This window comes from Hetaerina americana, unplaced genomic scaffold, assembly GCF_022747635.1.
Source record: "Hetaerina americana unplaced genomic scaffold, ioHetAmer1.1.p SCAF_10, whole genome shotgun sequence".
Taxonomy (NCBI): Eukaryota; Metazoa; Arthropoda; class Insecta; order Odonata; family Calopterygidae; genus Hetaerina; species Hetaerina americana.
In genome coordinates, this window is record NW_027286070.1 from 5,039,942 (window position 1) to 5,067,908 (window position 27,967).

Here is a 27,967-nt window from a genome sequence, read left to right on the forward strand (position 1 = left end):
CCAGCTAGTTATTGGTGAAATCCTTTCGGCTTTTCCACCCGACTAGGTTCTCCACTTTCGTTGACGTTCCGATGACCGAGTCGTCCATCGAAACGTCGACGGTGATTGAGGGTCCAAACGGGTGGAAGACCAGAGCATAATTCACTGATAGGCCGGGAAATCACCAGACATGTCTACCAATTATTATTTTTCTTCTTGAATTTTGTGCTCAAGAATTTGACCATTAACTGGAATTTTTCTAGGATTATTTTCGAATTGTATTCAAGCAATATCAACACATTGCTGTCCGCTTCAAATATGGGTAAAGAGATTAACGGATTGGAATGTAATTAATAACAGACGGTGAGCAATTTTCAAAAACTCCGAATTTTCCTATTCAATACGTACAGGATTCGTCCCAAAAATAAGTAGAATAAATCCGGGAAAAAAGATATCGCAGTTATAAATACTTTTTCGCATTTATAACGGCGACAAAATTCTTCAAAGTTGCACCCTTGCGTGTCGAAACACCGATGCCAGCGCCTCTGCCGTTCGCGGTACGCTTCCTGTGGGCGTCGACGAGGACCTCTTGTTCAGGCATCTCGTCACCACCTCTTTTGCGTCATCCAGCGTTCCAAAATGGTTGCCTTCCAAGCTCCTTTTCATTTTTGGGAACAAAAAGAAAGAAGGCAAGTGGTGCCACATGGGGGCTGTAGGGCAGCGTTGCCCCGCCTTTCGTTGCTCCGCCTGCTTGGCCAGGTGCTCGATACTGCACGAGGAAGGCGGAGTGGGACAGGGCAGCGATTTGTCGTGGTGCGGCCTCCAGTTGGTAAAGATCTTCCTGCTGACGCTTTGCACTCGCCTATCGAGGACTCAAGTAACACTAACTGTCCACTGAGGCATAAACTCTCTGTGTATAACAACTTTTTGGTTTAAAAATATGATGAGCTGGTTTTGACTTTGTTTGGGACATAACCTGTAGCTGGTATCTGGTTGTTCCTCAGTTTCAGGAACATATGGAGGTGGAATTGTGGTAACAATGTGTTTCTAGGAACAATACGTGCGAAGGATAAGTCTTTATAAGTCCAGCTGATATTTTTCTATTGTTCTCTTTGCATAATTCCCGTTTCTTCTTCTTCCAGAGTCCCGCACCTGTTCCGCGACGGAGTTCATGTGTAGCAACGGACGGTGCATTCCAGAGCATTGGCAGTGTGACAACGAGAAAGACTGCGGCGATGGATCCGACGAAGACAAGGACACGTGCCGTGAGTGTCCTCCGTCCATTATGATTTTGTCGTTGGATGTTTGTCTCGTTGCCATGGTGGCGGCACTTGCCATTTCCCAAAAATTCCCCCGACACAATCACGCACACACGCGCGCGCGCATAGATCCATGAAATCCGTTTTCATGAAGAAATAAAATTACGCTGAATCGACCCTTGAAATTAAAATTTACCAAATTTCTTCATTAATTTCATGGAAAAAATTTGCATAACATTTTATGTAACGCCCGAGTATCTTTGCAATTTTTTCCGCCCTCGACCGTAGTATTTTCTTTCTACGACGCGCAGACATGGCTCAATTGTACCAATACCAGTCATCAATTCTTCAGTGTCAAAATCATCAGGTTCGGTAAAACAGAAAAAACGACTCCCTTTTTTCATTTCATCAGGCTAATCATAAGAAAACGAAGGTAATCAAATTCCAAAGAAATGGGATGGCTAAAAAAAAGCACTAAAGTTGAGGGGCACAAAGTAGAACAGGGGAAATGGATCGCTGTGAAGGTGGACAGAGGATGGTGCGGTCTTCAAATGAAGAATCACTTCAGGCGAAGAAGGATCTACGAAGAGACGGTGGTTGATGGCAGGGACGTTTGAGTAAGGACGTCAAGAAAATATTAGTGAAAACTTAATTACACATCGTAGTTTGGTATGGCTCAGAAACTTGGTGTTTGAGACGGAAGGGTAAACACAGGTTGGTGGTCTTTGAGATGTGGGAAAATGGAAAAAATAGAAATGAATGGAAAGGATGCAGAACGATGAATTCTTAAGAATGTTAGCGGAGGACCGTTGATAGAAATTCGAAAGAGGAAGGGCAAAGGGAGACCGGATAAGAATGGAGAGGCAATGGAATGGATGCTGAAGACTCTGACATGTGAATATGGGGATAATGATGGGAAAGCGAGACCGGAGGATGGATGGGAAATAGGCGATATGGCTGGAACTAAGAGAAGTAGGAAGTGTGCAGATCTAAATAATCACTTATTGTAATGTGAGATATCGAATTGTATGATAATTTGCGTCACATAAGTTACGACTTTGAGCGGTAGAGCATACTTACATAGTCCCAGGATCCACCAAAATGCTATTCTGACCCGGTAGATGTAATAATAATATACTAAGTGAGGTAGAAAAGGGGGACAAGGGAACTGAAGCGAACGTGATTAGAATAAGATGCATCCTTTCAATTTAAGTATTGAAATTCGAGTTGTGCGAAGTTGTTTTATCTTTGGCCCCTTCTTAAAGGTAGGTTTAAATCATTATATTGAAATAAACGATGGAGGATATTTTTTTCCTTGTTGCACATTCAAAATGTTTGTTGATTGTCAATAAATTGTGTCACTATCCTTATTAAAAACGTACGACTCATGTCGTTTAGATTGGACGTGCTAAATTCGATCGGAAATCACACCGATATATAGAGGTCATGTTCTTCCTAGTTAGACACCCAAGGGATCAATTATTTGGAGAAATGGACTGCAGTCTATCCGAAGAGATCGCCATGTTTTGTTCAGTTGCGCATCGTATGTATCATCCTACTGTATGCCGTATAACAAAAACTGGGTCTCCCTAGCTAAAATCCCTTGGCATTGTTTTAAGGCCCTCGCTCTCCATTATTGCGCACCGTCCGTGTCAATCTCTTTTGTTCTTATTATTTTTATCCGTTGTGTATTTGTTTTTTTAGTAAACTGCATATTTGCACGCAAATCAGTGACTCTCCTGTTACTTATTTCATGCTATCAGGCGATTGGCAGCTTTTCGGACGTATAGGAATGAAGAGTCGAAAGTGTTGCTTCATTCGTTGACCAATTGTGAATAAAGGCTCTCTAAAGATGCTATTAACTTTGTATAATAACATTGGAAAAGTTGCATTGGTATTGAAGAAATAACTGTAGCAACTTTTACTTTACTTTTACTTTACAAAAAATTATCAGCTTATTTTTTTGTCAAGTAAAAAGTGCAAGTAAATTTGTTGTTAAGCCAAAAGTAAAAGAGCAAGTAATTTTTTTTGCAAAAACCTTTTTCACAAAAAAATTGGTGATAAACCTTTCCCTTCACGTGTAACTTGGCTAAACGTGGTCCCCGCGCAACAAGCCCGTCAAGAATCCTTATTGTCTGCTGGCGCGCATCCACTAAGCGTATTTTTTGCGTGCGAGTGTGGGTGTGCGTGTGCTGTGCTGCCTTCCCAATTAAACGACATTGACGATGGGTACAGGAAAGGGGGCTCCCTCTATATATTACCCCTTCCTCTCTCTCTGGATTCCCTCCCTCCCTGCCGCCGCCATGGCTGACTGAGCAGATTCGTGTTAAAACTAAGTGAGTGTTCGATGTAGAGGGATGGGTGCCTGTTTAAATCAGAGATAAGCGAAGAAAGTGAAGCATGTTGATGCTCCTCGCTGTTTTTAAGTCTTCATTTTCTTCACGACGTTTCACAATCATTTGCAGCTACCATGTCTTCAAATCAAAATTGGCACATGCTGGGGTGGAAAAAAACGCGTATTTGTGTTGGAGGTCACCGATCTTCTTGCCAATCGGACGAGTTTTTGAGATTCGTATCAGACCTAAAGCAGTTTCCTATAATACAATCATTTGAAGTTGCTAGCCATTGGGTAGCCATCTTTTTGGTTTGAAGTTCTCAGATCTTTTAACTGTTTCAAAGGTTTCTCGAATTATTCCTTGGAAATGACGAGCTTTGATTGGCCAGAGAGATTTGTCGTCTCCCTGAGCTACATTCGTATTAATTAGCTCGTTTCTGATTCACGACTATTTTCTAAATTGGAGAACTATTCATTAACGAAATTTTTGGTGACAACACGGGTTTTTTTTTAACTTCGCGACCTCGACGAATCCCAGTATTTGAGCACACTAGAATGGGTCAAGTCACGACATTGGCATTGTCGTGGAGAGACCATTTTCAGTCCTTATCTGAAAAAGCCTCCTGGAGAATGTAGCTGATAATGCCTCCGAAACGTCACTAAGATGGAGTGAATACTTAAAAGTGGCGATTCGTCAAGAGAAGTCCTGAATACTTTGACCGGTGAACATATATTTTTGTACGTGTGTTTTTTCTGCGCACCCCCAATCATGGGTGAGACTTTATTTTCATTTTCGTGTGAAAGTGGAAGAGATGGAGGATTGAAAGTATCGCTTTGTTGCCCCTGCCCCCTCTATCTCTATTTCTCTTCTTTCTGAATACTTCGCTTTTCTCGGAACGAGTGTCATGGGGTGGTACAGCCTCTCAAATGGTTAATTTACAAATAATTTTCTTAAGACTCTCATTTCACTATACCTTTGCTTATTTTCTCCTTGTTTTGAGCTGTGTAGTGTGATGTATCCTTGTCTGTTTTAATGTAGAGTTTTTGTTAATATTATGATTATATATATATACTTCTATACATATAAATGTAAACCATTGATGATATTTTTACTGAGGCTACTCAGTGGCCGAGATTTTATGTATTGATACCTAAATATTCTTTATTAGCAACTGTTAAAATTGGTGTTTCAGTTGACCAGTTTTTTATATCGTATTTATAATCACTGTTGGAGTTGGTAGTGTTAGCATTTGTTTTCGTTCACCCCTCCGTTTTTTTATTACTTAAGAAACTCAATCGTGAACTTATCTTTTTTTTATGGTTTATTTTGCCTTCAAAACAAATATGCCCAAGTTTTTGTATTGAGTTAATTTTATATTGCGTGCTTGGAAGAAGGCGGGATAACTTGCTTTCTGTTGTTGAATGCCTTACAGTTGAGAGAGTTATGAAGCTGACGGAATACACGCCCGAATCACTGATAAATATGCGAGATCTCTTCAAGATAATCTAGCTTTCCATTGAGCCCAAATGAGTTTTAAATTTGTTAATTGGCTAATGCTTCAAAAGTAAGAATTTTGTTGAAAAACTTTTATTAAATAATTCGCGAGAGAAAGACAAGTTCAGTCCTTTGTTTACTCACGAGGCTAAACCTTATCACTCATTAGCAGTCGAATTCAAGGATTTTGGACCAGAAATTTACTAAAATTTGAGCGTTCACGATAAGCATTGATTTCCCTTTATCCGTAACCCCGTGAACTTCAGATGAACTGAGGCTGCAATGAATATCAGTTGCAGTTCTTTTAGTAGATACTGAGTTTAATGAAAGAAGTTCTTTGCTGGGTTTGTGTTAACAGTATCCAATACCAAAGAAACTGCGGGAGATGCCGCAACAGTAACTTTTAACGGAGTCATCCGCTAATGTGCATTTCAATGCAACAATTTCAGAGTGTAAAAATCATTCACTGGATCCCAGTCAAGGCGAATGATTTTTACACTCTGAAATTGTTGCATTGAAGTGCACATTAGCGGATGACTCCGTTAAAAGTTACTGTTGGGGCATCTCCCGCATTTTCTTTGGAATTTGTCAAAGTATAAACACCATAAGTGTTTAAAGTTGGCTTTAACCTCGTGGACTGTGGCGCGTCGCGCACGAATACGAATGCCTGTGACATTGTATGTACGGCAGTTCGTCACAACATCTAGTTCCTTTAAAAGCCCCAAAATTTCAATATCCAATACATTTTTAAAGATTTCTATGTGATCGTACAGATTTTTTTCAAACCTGATTTCGTTCTCGTAATGTAAAAAATTATGTATGCGTAATGTAAGAAACGTGATTTCCTACTTTCAGTGGTCATAGCATTAGTTTTTATTCATGAAAGGATGTTTATTTTTACCATTTTGCGGAATAGATCTAGAGGCGACCCCTTATTCAACCACCCCTCCTGCAAAAATATTGGTTTATGTAGTAACTGTTGACTTCCTTTCGAAATCCCTTTTATCTTCCAGTGCTACGGCTGATGTTTTTCGATTATTAAAATCTCTGAGCAGTGCTTCACGGGTAAAGGGCTATAGGAAAAGAAACCAATGTTTGCAGTTTACGCCACTCAGCCGTTTAAGCATTTAAAATCAGGTTCTTCTTAGCACTAGCGTTACGTCGTTTGAGTGGTGCTCGTATGTCGGTAAGTCAGGTTGACCTGAGATAATCTCGTGGGCCCCAAAATTTAACCGTCCATCTTTTCTCGACGACCCCCCTTGGTAATCGGTCGAAAGGTGTTCTAGGGGAATGTGTCCCTTGGAATATTTCGACCCCTTTCTCTAGAAAGGCAGAAACTTCCTCCTTTTTTCTCTCTACACCCTTCGGACCGGCGGTTGGAGGTTGATAGCTGACGAGGGGAGGAAGGGCAGAGTGCTTTCGCTGGAGGGGAATGCAGTAGTTGCGAGGATAAAAATAAAACGTAAATTGACCATTCATTTTGCCCTGTGTTTTTCAGTTTTTTTCCAACTTGAGTATTCTTCTCTTTTCCCCCACCCCCTCGTCCCCCGCTTGCTTTCCAACACCCCCCACCTCCCGACTTCCGTCCGTGAGACGTAAACAAGACTCGCGCGGATCGTCTGTTTTTGTAAACAAATAAACATCGTATTGCGTGAGTCTCTCTCTCTCTTTTTCTCTATTTGTCCTCTCTGTGACGCATTCATTCGAAGAGCCGCGCGGTTGACGGGGTTAGTGACGGTCAAAGTCCCCCTACCCCTTTATTAGGCCGTCGATAATTTTATTGGGTCACGCGGATCGTTTTTCAGTTGTTTTCCGTAAAGATGGCCAAATGCACTCCACTCTCTTGCTGAGTGTCTCGCTTCGATTACATCAGCCTTTGTTTCTTCGATCCTAGGCTTCTCGATGTTTCGGAAACTCAGACAAAATTGGTTCAGAGTACTAACGAATGTTTTGTGAAAATTCCGAAGCAAAATTAGTTTTATTTAATGAACCCGAAATATCAACACAGTCACATGTTACCGTGCGCGATATTTTTGAGTAAATTTCCAGGCGCACTTATTTATCAATAATCCACTCGGAATTTGGACTGATTATCTCAATAAAACTCGTTTTCTTGGGGAAATTTCGACGGATAATTATTGCTATATTTCGGCACGGAAAATGTCATCGCGAAGATATTACTCGTGCCATCGAGAACTGTATTTCATAGGTTTATATTGAACGTTTTCGCACGCCTCGTTAGCTGATATTTCTTCGTCTAGGGCGAGGCTGGTCAGTCTATTTCCTGTTTTTATGTCCAGTTCCCTCCTTCCTTTTTTAATTTTTGCCCTTCCCTTATTTACAATCGCAATCTTTTTCTATTCAACTCTAATTTCAAAGATTATTCGAAATTTGGATTCTAAACTTTTATCATTATCCGAAACTAATGACATAGTTCCTGAGAGGCAAAAAAATCATAAATGTGTTTTATATCTCGAGCCAGGTTGACGTGACTCTCATTTGACACGCCTCTGGAACGTTTTTTTAAAGGAGATCATTTCCGGGTCAGCTACATGTATCCCATGGGATGTAATTTTAGTTTTAAAATTAAAAAGAAATCATTGCTTGTCGTGAAATAGTTTTAAGGCAAAACACACGTCTGTACTCGAAGTTCTCATTTGAAACCTCCAGTGTCACTTTAAATTCTTTTTTGCTACGTTTAAGCTTATCTCATTCATTAGATAAAAATTACCATTCGTCAGTGGCTATTTGATTCGTCATTTTCGTTCCTGCCTGTCTATTTTGAGTGTTTTCATAGTTCTGCGAACTCCAGGCGCCCCGGCATCAAAGGGTGTATTCATTTCGGAGCGCACCCTTCCCCCCCGCACCCCATGCCGACCGGCCCTGCTCCTCGTCGTTTGATCCGAATGCTTTCGGAAACTACTCTCGTGAACTCGCTCTCTCTCATGACCTCGTGACATATTCAGCACCTTTGCTGTGCTTTTATCGTGCTGTATCCTGAGCGATGGTGTCCCTGAGAAATCCGCGGCCAGGCATAAGGGCAATCCGGGCGTTCCCTGCCCTTACCAAGAGCATGTCTAATGAATTCGTGTGCTAGGCTTAATGAAATCGTCATACATCGAAGCTCTGTCGCTATTTTTGTCGTATCGATCAGGTCGATGTGGATAGCTTGCGAGAGATGATAAGTCAAGTGTTATTTATCATCGTCGTATCGCTATGATGATGGACAATGACTGCGTAAAACCATAACCACCCTAACACTCTAGTTTCAATGCAATACATTTGTTTCCTTACCATCCTAACTAAACTCAGGCCGACACATGAAACTATTGTAAGCTCCTCTCTTAGTCCGAATTCTTAACTTCCTCCCTTCATACCATCCAACGTCCATATCCTCTTCCTCACTCTTTCTCGTTTACTCAACGCTATAAGCTCTACACGGTATACTTCAATATATCACAGTATACTTAAACATCCTATTACCAATTAAATCGCCTTGCATCCATCTTTCCTGTCTCCTTTTAATTTCTTCCAACAATCCCCTCCTTCCCCACCATGCCTAGCACTTCCTCATTTCTTTTCCTTTCCGTTCACTTCACCTTCTCCATCCTCAAATTTCAAAAGCATCTAATGCATATCTATCCTCCTCCTTCAATGACCATGTCTCCGCGTCGTACTTAACTACACTCAACAAAGTCTTATCGAGCATTCTATTAGCATTCGTATTCAACAATTCTCTCAACCTATGAAAGCTTCTCTGCCAGGCTTAATTCTTCTCCTTGTGTCCATACTGCCTTCACCAGTTCGTTCCAAAACACTTCAAAGTTAACCTTCCACCTGCCCTAGTTTTTCCCTCCTATTTTTATGTTAAGCTTTGCATTTGTCTTTCTGGAAAATCGTATAACCTTTGTTTTATTTACATTACGTTTTATTTCCAATTCACTCGGTAATCCTTGCAACCCCTTAGCTGACTGATAGATGAAAGCTGGATCATCCGCGAACCTAACTGATATCATGAATTCCCCGCCGACTTTCATTCGTATCTTCAGGTCTTTCTTTGCCTCTTTAATCTTTTCCTCCTCATGTATGTACGTTGAGCAGCACCGATGATAATGAGCAACACTGCCTTACAACTCTTCCTAGCACTGCCCATCTGGACTCTCTGCCCCCCCACTCGTAGCTGAGCAGTCTGATACATGTACAGGTTGCGGATTAGCCCCATGTCCCTCTAATCTATTCCTATTTTCTGCGATATAATCATTAGTTTTTCCCAACTCACTCTATGAAACGCTTTTTCGAAATATACGAAACGGGGAAATAATTCCTGATTGAATCCTATATTCCTCTCGATTAGTAATCTCATTACAGCAATGGCATCACGCGTGTCTATCCCCTTCATGAACTCACGTGATCTCCCTAATAAATAATCATTTACCCTCCACTCCATATCTCTAACTTCTAAAACTGCTCTGGCGAAATCTTCCGGCCATTCATGCAACGAATTACTCAATGAAAACTCTTCCTTCCATGATTTTAAGTACCCTTTGAGTAGTTCCGCGTATAGGGGCTCTAATGATTTCAATTTTCTTTATCCCCTTTCTATGCTGCCCTCATTTAAGTCATATTATCATGTATGTATAAGCTTCCTGGCCTTACGTCTTTGCCTTACAGTTCCTTCCATCTCTTTTGAATCTTAGTGCGAAGGCTGGTGTCGTATGTAATTCTACGGAAGGTCTTCTTCTATATCATATATCATCTTCTCTTTCCAAGTATTTGTTTTCTGTATTCATTTATTTACCATATAGGTCTACTAAACATTTTTTCGCTTTTGTATCTATCCTGATTCAATTAATAATTATCCTATCTTAGCTTTGATTGTTTGCACAGATTTGTCCTTCTTACTTCCTCTAATTGCTTTCTACTTCTTATTCAGTGCATCCTTTTCTCATTCCTTAGTAACCATAATCCTCGCCCTGCGTATTCCACCAAACTTATTGTGCTTTATTAGCTTTTCTCCTCAATTTATTATTCAACTCTATCATATCCTATTACCTAATTCTTTGTTTACATTTTTTCATTTCCCTATCTTGTATTTCTTATCATATCGTCTATAACCTATAGCTTTTTTCTTTTCCTATTCATTTTTTCTATAGTCTCCTTCCCGGCTTTCGCGATATCCCTTTTTGAATGTTTCCATTTTTTTCTATTACTCTGAATTCCTTTTTCTCACTCATAATTTTCGCTACAGTCTGCCGGTAATCCTTTCTTATACTCCCGGTTATCGCTTATACATTCCATTCATTCAACCTTCTGCCCTGTTTTATCCTCTTAATTCTGAGGTTACACTTCAATAGTACTATATTGAGATCAGAGTCCGCATCCGCTCCCGGGAAACTGCGCGAAGTAATGACGCGGTTCCGAAATTCCTGCCTAACCATAACATTGTCTGACATATCTTTCTGAATTAATGGGCATTTTCCACGCCTATTGCAGTGTTTAAACCAAGTGCTCTTCATTTTTATTAAGCCTTGTCTCCTGCAGAGCACCATTGCTTTCCCCCCGCGGTCATTGCTTTTCCCTAAACCATAATCCGCTATCTCGCTACAATATCTTCCTTCTCCTACCGTCGCGTTCTATTCTCCCATATTCATTCACATACACTTCCAATAATTAACGACACACCTTTATATGGATATCGTATTTCCTCTGTATTTCATGATATATTGAAGGTCGATATGGGAAAATAATGTTGCACAAGCCTAGATATGTGTCATCGTAGCCGAACATTGCTGTGGCGACACCATCGGTCTTAATCTCGCCTGTCCCCTCAACACTTGGTCCAGATGTACTTGTCCCTCAAGCAGGTGACTATTTTTCTTTTTATAATAGGGAGGGATCTTCCTTTGAAAGTGTGTTCGTTTCTTGCGCTTCTCCCACGAAATGAATACTCTTGAGCCGCCGCTCCTGGTAAGAGTTTTTTCCCCATCGAAGAACTATGTACTTGGGGAAAAGTCTGGATTTGGTCTCCATTACTGAATCAACGAAATATGTATGGTGAAAAAACCACTGTGGAAGAACTGGATGGATGGTTGCTAAACTGGCTTACATATTCTTGTTGATTCCTTGTTTATATATATATACACATACATATATATATACAAAAAAATACATACATATATATATACATATATATATATATATATATATATATATATATATATACACGTATAAATTCACTGTGATATAAGGTATAATAAATGTTCTCTCCATTAGCGTCAGTATAATGTAATTATTATTTTGCCGGTTGACGTTGAATGTAAGAACATGAATAATAAATGTAATTTAGATCGCGTTACTACAGATGACCTTATCTTCCGCTACAATGATGCGGGTCTGCTAAGCTCTATCAATTAATCAATCAACCAATTCATCCAGTTAACCAATGAGAAATCTCTTCGACTCCCTCCTCCTTGTTTCATCTTTGGAGATTGGATAACTCGACGACCTAACTTTGAAAAATGAACGCGAATCATCTTGTGATTTGTTCCCTTTCTTGGCGTATGGCGACCAGCTCCTGGTTACGTGCTCAAATTTGTGTTTCTTATTAATTTTGTATCTTTAATTTGTGTTCTTACGTGCAACAGACCTTGTTTTTTTTAGTTAATTTGTGCCTCTTCTGTTCTTTTCTCTCTCTCTCTCTTCTTCGTAAAAATATCGCGCACCTCTCCCTTCGCACTTTCCGCCCTCGAAACATCTTATTTTTAAATACCGCTTCCATTCCTCCCCTCAACCTTTGTCCCACAACACCTCCCTCTCCCCCCCTCCAAAACCTTCTGAAAACGAACATGGCTGGCTCTCCATGTGTGTGTGCGTGCTTGTGTGTTTGTACCCGCGTGCCATCTGCGCGCGCAGGTGCAAGGCCGTGCGCCGACGTCCAGTTCCGGTGCCCTGGTGACATATGCATTCCCACGGCGTGGAAGTGCGACGATCAAGCGGACTGCGAAGGCGGAGAGGACGAGGTCGGGTGTGGATGTAAGTGCGCGACCCTGCCATGGCGTTGCCCCCCACGACAGTCCCCCGCCCCTCCGACGATCCCCAGCTACAACAAATCCACCCTACAACAATGCGCTCCCTCACCTCCCCGTGCTTCCTCGCTATAACGACGCGTAACCCACACCTCTGAACCCTCGCAGATTCCATCGCAATCTGTCGAAGGCGGCCGGGAGTACATAAGAGAGTGGATGTTGCCGACGGCGTGCGAAATGTCCGACTTCCTTTTTTTCAAAGAGAGAAGGGTGCCCTCTTGATTGACCCCCTGCTGGAGACACCATCCTCGTGCTGACCGACAGTCGTGTAGACTCGAGTAGTATTGTCCGCAGTCGACGCCGATGAGACGTTGCTTTCGGATGGCTCCCGAGCACTATTACGCTCCGGTTGAGAAGATACCTCTGGGCCCGTTCGCAGAAACCATTCTAAATCTATTTTGAAGAATTCGAACCTAGAAGGCTGGGGGTGATAGTGACCGTCATCTTTCGGGCCATAAAGCCAGGGTTTGAACCTTATTGTTAGCTCAGGAGCATATTTACATCGTTACTTGACAATATTTTGATATTATTTTCCGTTTTCCGATAGAAGACCATCCGGGTTCCATTCTAAAATAGAGTACTCAGAATTTCACCGCAACATCATTGCTTCGCCACCTGAAAGCCTACAGGCAGCCGTCAGTTCAGGCGACTGCAGAAATTATTATTATTTATTCCGAATATCTTTGCGAGAGAACCCTCGGGAAAACTCGGAGATCTTCGAGGGCCCCCGCTTCATAGTAGAAGTGGTGTCGGTTCAGAATCGCTGGCTCTATCTGCTATTCAAACTTAGAAAACCTTTCAGACAACTTTCGAAGCACTTGGTAACAGATCGTACAGGGAACCATATAAGCTGGAATCACGGAATTTACAGGGTAACAGAGTTCAATTCCGATAGAGGAATTGGGTTCTTGTTGGATCCCGAAAAGTTAGGTTTTAGGAAACGTTTCATCTCCCTCTCACTCTCAGTCGCATAGTTGTTAAGAACGCTCTATAGTTTAATTTTTGGAAACCGAAGTAGTATTAACTCTCGGGAAAATCGGTCTTGTTCCCCTTAATCTCCAAGGGAAAGAGGGAAGAGATTCAGAACTCTCGAGGATGATTTAGCCGAGGGGATATTACGGGCTCGGCTCACCACTCATTCGGATATATGCATAGTTATTCTGGCTGCGCGTGTTTGTACATGTATTTTACGTGTGTGAGTTGTTCATCTTACTCGTTGTTGAACGTTTTACTTGAGGCAGTACGCGTTCTGAAAGAGATTTAGGGATTGGGGGACAAAGTTGGAGGGAGCCCTTCTCTTCGGTCGGTTGCTCGTGATTAAACCGCGTGATTCGGGGGAAGAAAAAGGGAATGTTTCCGCACGCTTCAAACCGAAGCGGTGGACATAAATTCCCAACCCGTTCGGCCGCATTCGACTCTTCTCTCCGCTTCCCACCTCTCACCATTTTACCTGGCTTCTTAGGTGCTCATCTTCCTTTTCTTTTCTCCTTAAGGTCGCCGGAAGCACAGCACGAGATGAAGGAGAGAGACACTGAAGGGTGGGGAGGGACCTCGGGTCTTATAAGACCCTCCCTCGCTCTCCCTTGCGAAGAGTGCCCGTGCTAAAAATGATTTAATGAATAAATCCGCCTGTGTAGATGTATCTATTTATTCATACGATGGCAAACGTGTATGTGTGATAAGTGTCGCAGGTACGCTCTTTTGTTCTCATGTTTTTTAATTCATTCCCGTGTCCTTTTTTTCTCTCCCGCCCCTCCCCCTCGCCCCATCGCCGGGAACATGGGCACGTGTGTCTCTAAACCCGCACTACGGCAAACAAAACAAACAAATGACGCCCCCCCTTGACCTCTAACCCCTCCCTCCTTCTCCCACTCACGCATTCCCTGGAGCAGAGAAGAAGGTGTGCGGGCCGGACGAGTTCACTTGCCGCGGCGGCAAAGGAGAGTGCATTCCGCTCACTTGGGTCTGCGACGACGCTATGGACTGCTCCGACGCTTCCGACGAGAATTCATGCAGTAAGGAGATTCTGGTGGTGGTGTTGGTGTTCGTGGTGGTGGAATTAATGTATTGAATTAGAGCAAACTAACCGACTAATACATCCTCCTGACCAACCGGACAATAACAATCCTTCTCCTCCCCGTCACTATTATTATTATCATTGTCATGGCTACCAACTAACTAGCGCATGCGCACTGGCTACTGAAAGTGAATATCTTCCTTTTTAGTTTATATTTCTTAAAATACTTCCTTCACTCAATGCATCAAAGCTATTATCTTCGTCACTGTCGTGCCTACTTATCACCAGTTGCTACACTCATCTCCCGACTAACTAAACCACGTAATTTTCTCCTGTCATTGTTTTTATGGTTACCACTAACTAGCGCATGCGCATCGGCTACTGAAATGAATCTCTTCATTTTTATTGTGTTTCTTCCCCCATTTTTGCATCACAGGATGATAATGTGACCGTGGGTAACACTTGTCGTCGCCTGCCAACATCATTTAGGTGCTATACTCATATTTAGTCCCTCCATTGTCTTGTCTTTAGTCGTCATGTTCGATTCTACCCGGGTACGATTCCCCACCAACGAGATAAGGTCCCCGTAGGTTTGGCACATGGATGGTGGAAAAACCATCGATGTCGATTTGGTGTGCGCTGAAGGGAAACGACGTATCCTTTCGCTTTTTATCACGCATCTGCTTCGTATTGGATGGCTCACGCTTGTGTGTTTAGTGGAAAAAATCGGATTCTATGTCTTGTTTATTAGACGTGAAAGAAAAAGCGAGCGTGATCGTTGGACATATTTCTGTAGCATCTCATTAGAAAATTTGAGGGCGACTTTGAATGTTGGGTTTAATTTTATTTCCAGACTGAACATAATGGGTTAAAAGTGAAAGGCCGTCAAAAATGTTGATTTTTTCCTCAATTCCAATGATTAAAATTTTTTTCTCGCCGTCATTGTCGTGTTTCTACCGATGTTCTGGAATAGCTGCAGCTACTCCAGAGGATTGTTCAATTCTCAAGAACATTCTCACGGTATATTTTTTGTCTAATGGTCACATTATTCCTATCTCCGTCTTGAAATGAATTAGGCCGACGTAGTGGCTTTCAGTTTCGACTACGCGTTCGTAGTTTTCGAGCCTTCGCTCCACTAGCGGCTTCGTCACCGCTTTTCGCCTCTCTTTTGTTCTTCTTGCAGTGAGTAATTAAATTAAAAAAGGTAAAAAACGTGAGTGTCAAATACTTCTCTTATCACGAGGAAAAATAAAATGTTGCCTCTTGAAACGCCAAAGGAGAGATCGAAGTGGAAAGTATTAAGGCATTCACGCCTTCTTTATTGTTTTTCTATCGTGCCTTGCTGTTTTTTTGTTGATTTCCTTTGGTTTTTTTACTCCCGTAGCGTTTATTTTCTCTTTCATTGTCGCCTTTACTCCCGTATTGAACGCGCGATGGTGATATCGAATCGTGGCGCTCTCATCGCGCGTTCAACTCTCTCTAGCTGTTCGACAAACGTTGTTGGCTGCATGGTGCTTGACGTGCATGGTCACTTATGTTGTTGTAGTCCTTGCTACTGTCTTGTGCATGGCTTGCTCGATGCCACTCCGGCACACTTCTCAATGCCGCCGCTCTGATTGGGCCCGGCTGCTGGTCCAGTCGGCCCGACGACCAACCGTCCGGTCGACTGATCGGTGTTGCTGCCCCGACTTCGGTTTCGGCCAGATCTAAGGTCCACCTGCAGACGACGCGACCGCGCCACAGGTAAGTCACTCTCGCGACCGATTGTTGCATGTAAGCTTGGGGAAATGTTGTGTCGTCCTCCAGGGTGTTCAACACGAAACTTTTGCTGAGGCAAAGTGTAGAATGTCCCTCGTCATTCGGGGAAATAAATTCCCATGGGGCTTGGTAAAAAACAAAGGCATCGCTATTTGGTCACATTATCGACAGTAGAATCACAAACGCTACGTTTACTCGCATTTTCATTATCAATTAGTACTTCCTGGGACTGATTTCAGCCTGACAGACTTGGGACTGACAATGTGCAGGGTCTGTCACAAAAAAGTAGAGTAAGCTCGGGTACGACTTCGTTGGGGATCAAAAAGTACAATTTACTAAAATCCCTCAAGGTATCGAGACCTTGTGTATCGAGACGTGGATGCCATTGCCTTTAGTCGCGCTAGCTGTTAGTCGCGCGCCTGCGCATCGCGCATCTCGTCTGGGCCTCTTTGGTGTCATTTAGTGTTCCAAAATGGTTGTCTCTCAAGCTTCTTTTCGTTCTGGGAACAAAAAGAAGGAAGTCCAGTGGTGCCACATGGGGCCTGTAGGGCAGCGTTGCCCCGCGTTGTGCCTGGTCAGGTACTCTGTACCGCACGAGATAGGCGGAGTGCGCAGGGCGGCGGGTTTGCCGTGGCGCAGCCACCAGTTGGCAAAGATCTCTTTCCTGACAAGTTGCACTCTTTTCCACAGCCTTTAGAGGGCTTCGACATAAACCTAACTGTTCACTTCCTGTCCCTGAGGCACAAACTCTTAGACGATGACGTCTTTTGATTATAAAAAGCCGATGAGCTTATTTTTACGTATCTTTGGGACAGACCCTAGGAGCCAGTGGTGGCCCTCTGGTAATTGTTCGCATAATATATTACCATACGTTTTTCTATCACTTCCTCTACTCTTTCTCCGCATCTCAAGGCATCCAGCGGGAGAGGCGACGGTTTATCGAAAAACGTGTTTCCGCAAACAGATCAGCAGAAAGATACAAATATGGTAGAACCTCTCGTATTCGTAATTGTTGGAGCCCAGTATTACTCTTGTCGCAGCAATTGTCATATCATTTTGCGCCTCCACACTTAATTGTGAGTAACAGTGTTTTTTATTGCGTGCATATTTGCGGAGTTGATTGCTCTGATTGATTGATTGCGGATTGATTCATTTCTCTCGGTATGGCATTATTGCTGGTGGAACCTATCCCGTCCATCTTGTCTGGCGTTATTTTATTATTACAGTTTAACATGGGTGACCGAAAAGTTCAATATAAATTAGATGTGCAGGATTCGTTGCCATCATTCGTTCAGAACATCGACCGCGAGTTACCCGGAGGGCAACGAAATGCGCCAGTTTTAATATGTCCGTTTGTTTCCGTCTTTTGAGAGGAGTGCCAGGCGTAAGGTTTTCGATAGTACGAGCAGCGTGTCAGCAAACGATTCGTTTGTTCTAATTTTGAAAGTGAGCGCTAATGTAGCAGTGAAAAATTCCATTGTGTTTCAGGGTATGTATCCCCACATTTTTGTTTGTAAGTGAAAATTTAGGGTATGCCAGGATAAACATGATTTTCGGCTGAATGCCATGATAAATTCCTCCGGGCACCCTCATCTTCACCCAAGCTATGATTTTTCGGGTACCTGGTAAACCACTGGCGACACGGGGAAAAGAACTGGACCCTTCATTAACCTGATAATATGTGAATGTCACTCCCTTGTAGGCTTGTGGATTTAGTTCTAGATGAGCCCTACCCTCGCGTATCAAACAGACCTTTGGGTTGATAACAGTGGTTTGGTTTTGTTAGGAATAAGTGGATTATGAAAAAATGAATGTAAGTGAAAGTTAATTGAGTTGATTAAGGTTTGGTTATGTTGGGAGAGATGGATGAGACTCGAATAACTGAATTGCACCTATGAGAGAGGAACAGCGAACGGTTCGATAGCGAGAGGAAGGGCCAGGAAGAGAAATTCACGAATAATTGAATGTGCTCCCAGAGAATATGCCTATGCGTTATGCGACTCGGGAGTGACAGAAGGATCTTTTTTGAGTCTTATGCATTAATGTGACGCAGGCAAAGAAATATGCTAGGTTGGTCTTGCAAATGGAAGAAATTAGTATGAGGAAGTAAGCATCCTGGAATTACTTAAAATTGGACATACTCTTGATTCTGCCTAACCCTAAATGGAATGATGCGAATGGTAAGGATGTAGGTTATGTGCGCATTTGTTTCCAGTGGTGAATTTCGCGAAATGCGGAAGGCTAACGATTCCCGCCCCCACAACCCTCCATTTTGTTTACGCCATTGTCGCAGGAGAGGCGGTGCTACGGTTCATATGCGCGGCTTAAGCAGAAAGGACGACAAGCCTCGTTGGGACGCGAGGGTCCTGTTGAAGACTGGAAGGAGAGACGGCGAAACGTTCGCGAGACTTTAATTATCGCGGGCAAACGCTAGCTAGAGCGTGATGCGTGCTCCCCGAACCGTAAGAGGGCGCGCCCTCCGACCGCACGTTAACCCCCCCCCTTCATCCCTCAGCCGCTCCTCCGCAACCCCTTCCACACCGGCACGACCCTGGGAGATTAATTGAAATTCCTCCGAGACATGGCCGCCGCCGCCTCGGCTTGCGACGTAATCTTCAGCGCACCCACTCAGTGTGGGGGGGGGGGGAGAGTTTTATGAGGCACTATTTTCTCCGGAAATTGCGGAAGGAATTTAGTCGGGAAGTTCTTGGCCTTTGGGGGTGAGTAGGCGGAAGGGGAATTGTAACGAGGAAGAATGAGGGAGCAGGGGTGGAGAGGAGTCTTTTGCCGCCGTTCAGCCAGGAGGAACCGACGGTTACATTTCGCCGAATAGCTTTCCATTTCGAATTAATTCAACGCAGGCGACACACACGGGCCACTTGAAACTTGGAAGCAAGCGTTATATTATAATCTGTCGGAATAAATCAAGGAAGTGTCAAGATTCTAGGATTTCTGACTGTAGTTAAAACACACCATTCGCTTAATTGTAATCTTAGAGATAGAAAAAGTTGTATTCTGAAGTCCCCATGATGGAAATAATGTCAAAAAAAATTGTTGCTTCGAGTGCTTAAGTATATTCTAGTGTTCAGGATACCCCCGTGAGTAATTTTAAACTTGCTGTTGTTGGTGCTCACGCGTAAATGTTTTTCGTGCCCTTTAAATTGCTGAAATCAAGCTATGCATATTCCTTTTGCAGCGTCATTTGATGAGAAACGTACGTAATGAATACGGATCTAATTTCCAAAAAACGATTAAAATGGGCTTAACTGAAGGTAGGAGGAGGTGACGAAATTTATGTCCGTTTTACCTTCTTTTGTTTTTCGTTTGTCGCCACAGATAATCATCCAAACAGTGTTAGCTTTCTTCTAGCTGATGGTGCAATCCAGTTATCGTACCATGCAATGCGATGAGACCCTTCTCCTTGGAGAGGATAGCGCCCCGTCGCCAGAATAGCGCCTATGCCCTACGTTCGTAACGGCGAATTATGTTTTGAAAGCTACGTTGAAACTGAGACACCTACGCTGAAATGGCGGGTGACATTCAGAAGGATGAATGGGTATAAGTTAAAGTGTAATATTCATGCAGTTTGCATTTATGATGCTTAAAAAATGTGTAAATAGGAGAAACAGTAACAACTGATCACCAATTTTAAACCCCCGCAGGTCCTGCCGTCATGCATGAAAATCAGTAAAAACTCGAAAGGAAATGTGAGTTCTAAGTGAATTTCGGTCATCATTTCTTGTAGAAGGAGAAAAAGTTTTGGCGATGTAAGGCAACCATGCATATTGGAAATCGGCTATTCCTGTGTCGAACAAATACGGAAGGGAGCTTATTTGCCATTTATCGCTCAAACTAATATCATAAATAATTAGTGACTTACGGGATAATGTACTTTTACTACCGTCTCTGATTTCATTTGCGAGTACATTCTCTGAAATAAGCTCTGTGTGGTCCTCTGTTGAATTTGGTTGAAATATATATACCTCTTTTGATAACGTTCTCGTAGGTTATGTGACGCCAAAAGGAGGCCTCGGATAGCCTCTAACGACCTGTACATTAGTATGTTTCGCGTGAGCCTCCTTTTACTTGATCCACATCCTTACCTACTTCAGTGCTTCATACCTTCCCCTATTTTCTCGTGCCACGTCCAAAAAGCCTCTTCCCCACTCCTCCATCCACCCCGCTATCTCAATCTCCTCCTCCTTCCTATTACGTCCTCGTCAACACCCAACCGTTAAATTGGGAAAAATAGTCTTCAATCTACTCTTCTGATATGCGTGTGTAGGCAAATACGAGGGGGGTTCCATAAGTACCCGGCCCAACAAAGAAAGCACCAAAACTTTTGGAAAAAAAATGTTTTTATTTTTCAACATAATCTCCTTTCAGGTATATACACTTTTCCCAGCGATGTTCAATTGGTCGACCAATCCGATGCTCGTCTTGACAGCTCGTACGGCCTCGTTTAATCTCAATTACCCAATATTTGGCTGTTGTAAACGAAGGAATAGACTCACCCAGAGTATAAATCAGTTCAGCTTTTAATTGGTTGGGATGAGGCCTTTCAAATAAAAGTTTTGTATTATATTACGATGACCAATTTTCTCCATTTTCACAAATTCACCGAGAACGTTCAACATTGATGGCTGCCAAACAAATACTAAACTTAGTGGTGGCTTCAAACTTGAAACATGTGCTGTATAGATAGCATAATTTCTAATACAGTGATATAAATTTCAAACGACTACCGCCATCTCTAGGTCAGGCCGGGTACTTACTGGACCACCCTAGTTCATAAGCCTTATCATTCTGCTGACACTAATGAAATTAGTAAGTGAGAAGTCATTGGGGAATTCACATGAAACGTAGACGACACGCTCCGAATATGAACAAAAAATAAGGTTATTTGCTGAGGTAACGCTGAATAATGGAACTCTCCGCGAACTGGTCCATATCTGGCGAGGAGGAATGCGAGGCGGGCAGTGGGATACCCCCTCCCCCGACCCCTTGATAAGAGGGCTGTCGCAATTTCACGTAGACCAGGGGTTGTGAGCTGCTCCGTCGTCCTCTGGCGCCCCAAGCGTCAGGGTGTGGTTTCGGTCTTCCTCGTGCACCCTTTTTATAGCGCCAAATGACATCTTGCCGCTAACTTGGTGCCCGACGCCACAGGCGGCCTAACGATGCATTTATATTGTTACTGGTGACCTCTTCTCGGAATGAAATTATTACTACGACAACATTTATTGTGATTAGTATGACCTTCTGAATTTCCTCTTATGTCCACGCACTGTTTCGCGTTTTTTCTGAGACCCCTAACATTATTCCTTAGTATCGGTAGTACGTTCAGCCTCATACATTCATGCCATTCTTGGCCAACCCCATCCTCTCTCTCAAACCATTCACTTTTCTTCTCTTTCATATTCGAATATATCTGTTTATTGGATATTCGGCTCTAATCTCTTCTCTCGACGAGATAAAACCAGCACAGAGCACATCATTTCGTACGAGTTTATTTCAAACGGTGCCTCCTATCTATATTGTAAAAAAAACTCACTCGCGCCATCTCTCCCATTTTCATCACAAATACTCCTCGATTGCCCACTCGCAGGATTTATGCTAATCCTGACATACCCGAAGTAATGCGAGGAGAATAGTGTTTATATACTACTCTTTTTTTAGTAAACATTTTACAAAAGGCATACGAACTCGACAACTAAAATAAGCGGTCTACAATAAAATCCTCCTCTCGTCCAATCACTTCAGTGATGTTCACAAGGGCAGGGTAGTATGGAAGAAATACGTTAAAGAGTTTCATTTTGGAACCGTGAAAAGAACGAGGTGAAGGTTATGCATGTATGAACTGTTTAATAATGGGTTAATAAATGGTGTAATGACGTTTTGGTATAATAATAGGCTAGGCTAACAATGGCGTCGCGCGCAACTTCGGCTGCATACTAGCGATCTTGGAGCCTTACTTCCGGGGGAGTCGACGGTCACGGTCTCACTTCGTGAGTCAACTTTCCCTTTCAACTGAGTTCAAAGTACTCATCCGCAAGTCGAAATAACGAGCTTAACAAAGTGCAGAGTGACAACCGATGCACCGGAAGTTCATCCATGCGGTCACTTGTTGCACTCGACTGGAGAGGAAGTAGGTCTGTCTCCGCATGCAAACTGCCACGAGGATGTTTTAGGGGATCAGATTCTTTAGATCACCAACCATTATGGTGAATAGTGATTTTATCGTGAATCAGTATTGTTTAACATCTCATATTGGAGTAGTTAGATTGGCTACACTCGTGTTGTCTGCTGTTTTGATAACGAATCGTGAAAGGGGAAAAGGATATTGTAAGCTACAGGGGTCTATCCGGCACTCAGTTGCCCTTAGAGTCTTGTTGTGCCTTCAAGTCAACATTCTGGTCATATGATTTCGATACATTCAGTGGCTTGAGTCGTGTGTCATGCCCTTCGTGGCTCTTACCCCGGGCTTGTCTTCGATAACATTGTGACTCTGCCTGGTCGTTCGCTAAGGTTTTTGATGAAACGCGTAGCTTTACCCTGTATCTTATTCGATCCGAGAAGTGTTGGCCATGACCAGATTCCAAAATCGACAATTATTCAAGGTGAGGTCTAAGCAACGCTAGGTAATACTTTTCCTTGACCCTTTTGGGGCCCTTGAATCGTGTGATGGAGCCTGGGGGTGTGCCTTTGGGGGTGAATTGAATTTTATTCAATTCACCCCCAAAGATACATTTCTTACGTATTTACAGTGTTCAGCCTATTCCATTCGGCATCTTAGTTTCCTACCTCCATTTTTTAGCACCTCTTTTCCCACTCTCTTCATTCTCTGCTTATGTTATCTTTCTAATTATTTATTCAGTAAAAAAATTCTCTTAAATTCTCCCTTTTTCTCTCAAATGCAATTGGAAGCTGTGAAAACTGAAAGTACCTATTCGGTGGAAGCATAGCATAATTAAAAGTGACAGATAAAACTGCAATGTAAATACTACAGAGATCAGATCATTAATTATCATTAGTATTAATGCCTGTAATGCAACGTTGAAATGGAATTTTTACGGTTCTCTTCTCATTAATAGTTAAGCTACATGTTAGCAAAAAGTACTTCTAATGGCTTTCTTGTTTATCTTTAACAAAGCTAGATAATTCAATGTTCTAATAAGTTGACCTTAAAAAAGATTTCGGCTTTATTTATGACAAATTATTTTCTCAAACTTTCTCAAATCAGGATAGCGATTTTGTTGATCTATTTTTAGTAATGCATCAAACGTTCTGTAAAGCTAACTTTAAAAAAAAAACATATTTTGAACTATGTAACTACTGTAAGTGGAGTGTACTTTCTACTGTTCTCAATTTCTTAACTGCCTCATTAACTTTATTTTCTCGGTAAATGATACTGTATTTTTATCGACACTATCCTCCTTCGCCCCGTAATTTTTAGCGTGAGAGAAATATATTTTTTTTTAAATATCTGACTCCATAAATAATGTTACTTCCGCACACGATGTGTTTCCTCTCCCTTTTATTTATTGCTGGCAAACGTCCGACGCCCCTCCACAAATCGAATGTTCCGTCGTCCTTCCTCGGCCCCCACCGACGCAGCTAGGGCCCGTGGGGGCCTCTTGAAAAATGGACCGAACCCTTAGCGCCCCCCCCCAATTCCCCCCCCCGCCTCTTCTCGCAGGAGGGAAAAGGTCGATGGGTACGAATGGTCGACCTGAATCTGCCTATTCCGTTCGAGTGATAGTGGCTTTATTTCCTGGTCAGATATTTATTTCCCGACGTTCCAGCAGTTAATCTCTCGTGTCCCCTTTTCCCGAAAGGACTTTAGGCTTTCCTCTTAATGTGGTGATCCTCCGATTAATCCAAAGCAGTTGTGCCTCATTAAGCATTAAAAAGAGGTACTGCAAAATGGACACCTCACAATGATGGGGCACTTCCCACCGGATTACCAATAGTTTATAATTCTCCGGGAGAATGGTGCGACTGTGTGCGGGACTAGCGAGGAGACCCAAAAATGGCGCACGCACTAATAATAACGAGTAAGGAACTCGCTCAGTACTCAAAATTGTTGTCTTTGGGAGAATCAACCTCCATTCTAACGGACGCCCTAAACAAAATACTAGTCCATTGACAACAACTGCGAATGCGAACCTGAGTTACACAAGCATTTGCCCTCGGTGTTGTTCTTCTCAAGTCTCCGCTGCACCAGTGAAGGTCATGCTCTAAAGTCTCGTATGTTTGATGACGAACTATTTAATCCACAGAGTCAAAACTTATGTTAATTCCCTTCGCAATATCCCTGTAGACGTATGCATTTTTAATAACGTCAACGGCATGACCCCATGGCCGCCGAGGACGCTTCTGCAGAACGGGTCCCTTTTCACTTCTAATAGAACCGACAGGCGGTCCGTGGCCCCGAGGCTTTCTTCTTCGTGTTCGTTGTCACGCGTTACGACGTTACTCGGCCCTCTTCTTCGTCGAACTGTCGCATACCCACGAAAGTAAATTTTATGACAAAAATCCACATAACACCATCGTCAATCACCCATAACCCTTATTCAAGTCGAACAATTGATTTCGATGGGAGCGTGTTAAACCATGTGAGTGGAGAGAAGGAAGAATAGCACGCTGTTCTTGTGCACTGAAGGGCGCCCTTTTTAAGTATTGAATACGCTTCTCACTCTGATGGGAGTTACACGAACCCTGTTAAATCTATAGTGCAGTCATCTGTTTCGTATTCATATAAAGGGTGTCCGTATCTTTGAAGCTCAACCTCAGCACACTTTCAATCTGCTCTCAGTCTCGGGAGGGAAAATATTGGTACCTCAGAACTTGAACGCGCCTCGCAGGAACGTCTACTCCCTTCCATTAAAATAGCCAGTCTTCGGAGTGTGAACGATAAGTATGCTATGATAAAAATATCGAAGGAAACTGGTAATTCCCCCTTATTTTTCTATTTTAGAGGGATGTTGATGAAAATACGTGAAATAAGGAATAGCATTGGTTAAGCGGGGTGAGTGATGAGGCAGACTTTTTAATACGGAATGAAGGCGGGCGGAAGTTGCGAAGAAATGAAGGAAGAAATAATTTAAGTGCTAAGAAATAGGGCGTTCTATAAATGCGTGGAAGGGGACCGTCCTAAACATACACATGTGCCAGTACAACATGTAACTTTAGTGTAGATACACATAGAATACCTTGGATTCATGACCGAATCGTTAATATATTATGTGCAAATGAAGATTTCATGTAAATATTTCATGTTTATTCTGCGTAGTATTTATTCACTTACACTCCTTGTTACTTTCACTTTCATTTTTATGTAGAGATAGACGAAATTCATTACGACCGTATGCACCTCTGTAATTCCCATTGCTTGCTCGGGGTGGGATAGGGAGATCCGTGGTGGAATTAAAGCCGCCTCTTGAAAGACCTATTATGCTATGAATGATGCTGTTCGCAGCCACCAACCCTTTCGTGCATTTCGTAAAAATGTGCACGAATCGTGGGAAAAGAGGTATTTCGAATCGCTCCGGTATAAAACTGGACCAATTGTCGCTTTTTGAGAATGACACATGTATAAGGACGTGGGGTAGTTTCTAAACGTAAGCGACACTTCTCGTGAATTTTCCAATGCCGATAGAGGGCCGACTCTGTGGCGTTGGCGTGTATTTTCGCTCGAGTATGTAAGTTGGGAGAAAACGTCTCGTTTGAAGTATTAATCTCTGTTGTCTTGGATTCTGGAGTGTTTTGGGTCCATTTGCCCACCTGCCTCGTTTCCCTGCTCCTCGCCAGCCGCCCCTCCCCCGCCCCACCCATTCTCCCCTTCTTAAAGGACCCTCCTCGAGAGCTTACCTCCTCAAAACAAAAGAGTCAGAACAGAGGTGTCTCCGGTGTTGACGGCCGAGTCCTCATGTTCTTCTCTCGTTCTGCGGCGATGAGTGCTTCCTTTCTGTCGTCGCCGTAATCCACGCTCGGGCCGGCCTTCGTCTGGACTAATGTATCACGGATATATACGGCACCAATTAACGCTATTTTACTTAATACCTGTCGAACGAATATTTGTGCGATATACTCGTATGTCCACTGAGGTCTGTGCGTTATCGCCACCCGTATGAGACGCTCACAAGTCAACTGTTTGTATCGTAATGCGAGCCAGTTTTGAATGGAAATGGTGGGAGAATTACGTAAACCATTCCATTTAAAGTCAGGCGTTCTATGTGGCTTTCCGAGATGTTGCTGCTGACATACGCTTGCATGGTCATTCTAAATCTTGGAAACTATTTAAGGTTCAAGTGGCCATTACGTCTATTTTACCCTTTGACTCAAAGTTTAGGAAATCGTGTGAAATCAGAATGCTGATGATGTATGATGTCCTTATTTGAACTTGTTGGCTCTACGGAATCATTGATTGAGGTAAAGTATTAACTATCGGGTTATAAAACAGTGTTTTATGAAAAATCTTAACAAGGCTTTAATTGACTTTGTATTCGTGTCCCTGCTTTAGCTTGAAATCATTGGAAACAATTGGTTTTTGGTAATAAGTGGTAAATTTGTTGGCTACGGTAGCCTCTTTATGTCAAATGAGAGGATATATTTTAGCGAGCAATTGAAACGCCTAAATCTCGGACGAATATCAAATAATCACACCATGTGGCCCACCATTTACCCAACAGTTTGATCTGATTGATTCCACACCACCGTCTGTTTAAGGATAAACCGAGGTGAATTTGGAATACATTGTTGATTTTTACTATGCCTCAACTTTCACTTAATTGTTTGGAATGATTTTCCTTCCCTTCTTAACCCTCAATTTTGCATGCCGTTTTACTCTGGATTCTCTCGAGGAAGAGTTTGGCCAGGGTCGCTACAGATGATTGTTTTGTACTTATTCGGTACCCTGCAAGCCACCGTCAGGGCATGTGTCAGGGGGTGAATACACGGACTCGGATTAATCCAGCCGTTTTTCAGGAAAAAATCGGTAGTTTTCCTATTTATTTTTTTGAAATAGGTTCTTAAATAGAGCCTGCTCACAATACATGACAATACTAGTATAGCAAATTGGTATAGCAAATTGGATCATTCATCATGGCCGGAAAACTACGAAAGTATTTATCTATATCGTCTCCATTGAAAAATATGATTGTAAAAAAGTGAGTCATTTCACGGCTTGCATTATTACTCACGAATATCATGGAAACTTTTAGAACGAGCGTTTTTCCCTGCAGCTTTTGAGGTAGTAGTAGAGAGAGTCGTTACGGCTACTCCTGAAAATGTCTACTTCGGCCAAGCTCTTTCTAGGAGGAAAACTAAGTGGGAAACTTAACTTCATGGTGACTGCGCGGTGGGCTCGTTTTCGAAGGAACTTTGTGAAATTGCTTAGAGATATTACCGTTGCGGGTATAAGTATACATCACTTAATGTAAAAGGGAGACTATGGAACCAAGCTGAAAGAGTTGATATGTGGGTTTCGGAAACTGATGACGGGCTGCTGGGGTATGTTTAAGGGGCGGTGTGGAGGAAGCGCGAAGATACGACCAAAGGGCTTGTTTGGTCGGTGCCTCCACTCGACTGTCGGCCCTTAGGTCCACCATAATTCCCTTCCCACCGCCTCACCACTTTGCCCGCTCCATCGTTCCTCTCAGGCAGGTTGTCAGGAGCTTTTGATTTGTCCTGAGTCCGCCCGCTCCGTTCGATCCAGCGGAGACCCCTTGGTTGATCTGTCTTGGTGGCCATCCCTCACTCACCAGCATGGGGACGGATGGGAATATGTTGGATGCAATACATCATTCATTTATCCATGTGTGCGTGTGTATGTGTGTGTGTATGTATATGTATATATGTATATGTATGTATATATATATATATATATATATATATATATATATATATATATACACACATGTATATATATATATATACACACACACATATATTTACGCATGTGTTTGTGCATATTCTGTGTGACTATATATACACACCCATGCATATCTACATCTACATAATTCCCCGCTAGGGCGTGTG

General features: G+C 42.6%; 1 protein-coding gene across 3 annotated transcripts in view; it reads left to right on the forward strand.

Moving 5' to 3' along the window:
* LpR1 (Lipophorin receptor 1) overlaps nt 1-27,967 on the forward strand; it is a 413,076-nt gene that overhangs the window by 362,511 nt on the left and 22,598 nt on the right. For 2 of the 3 annotated variants that reach the window (XM_071598203.1, XM_071598205.1), the window contains 2 exons: nt 1,122-1,244; nt 14,046-14,168. In XM_071598203.1, coding sequence (XP_071454304.1) covers nt 1,122-1,244; nt 14,046-14,168 — 246 coding nt within the window. Of the gene's footprint in view, nt 1-1,121; nt 1,245-11,980; nt 12,101-14,045; nt 14,169-27,967 lie in introns of all 3 variants that reach the window. The other variant, XM_071598204.1, reaches the window with a different exon arrangement.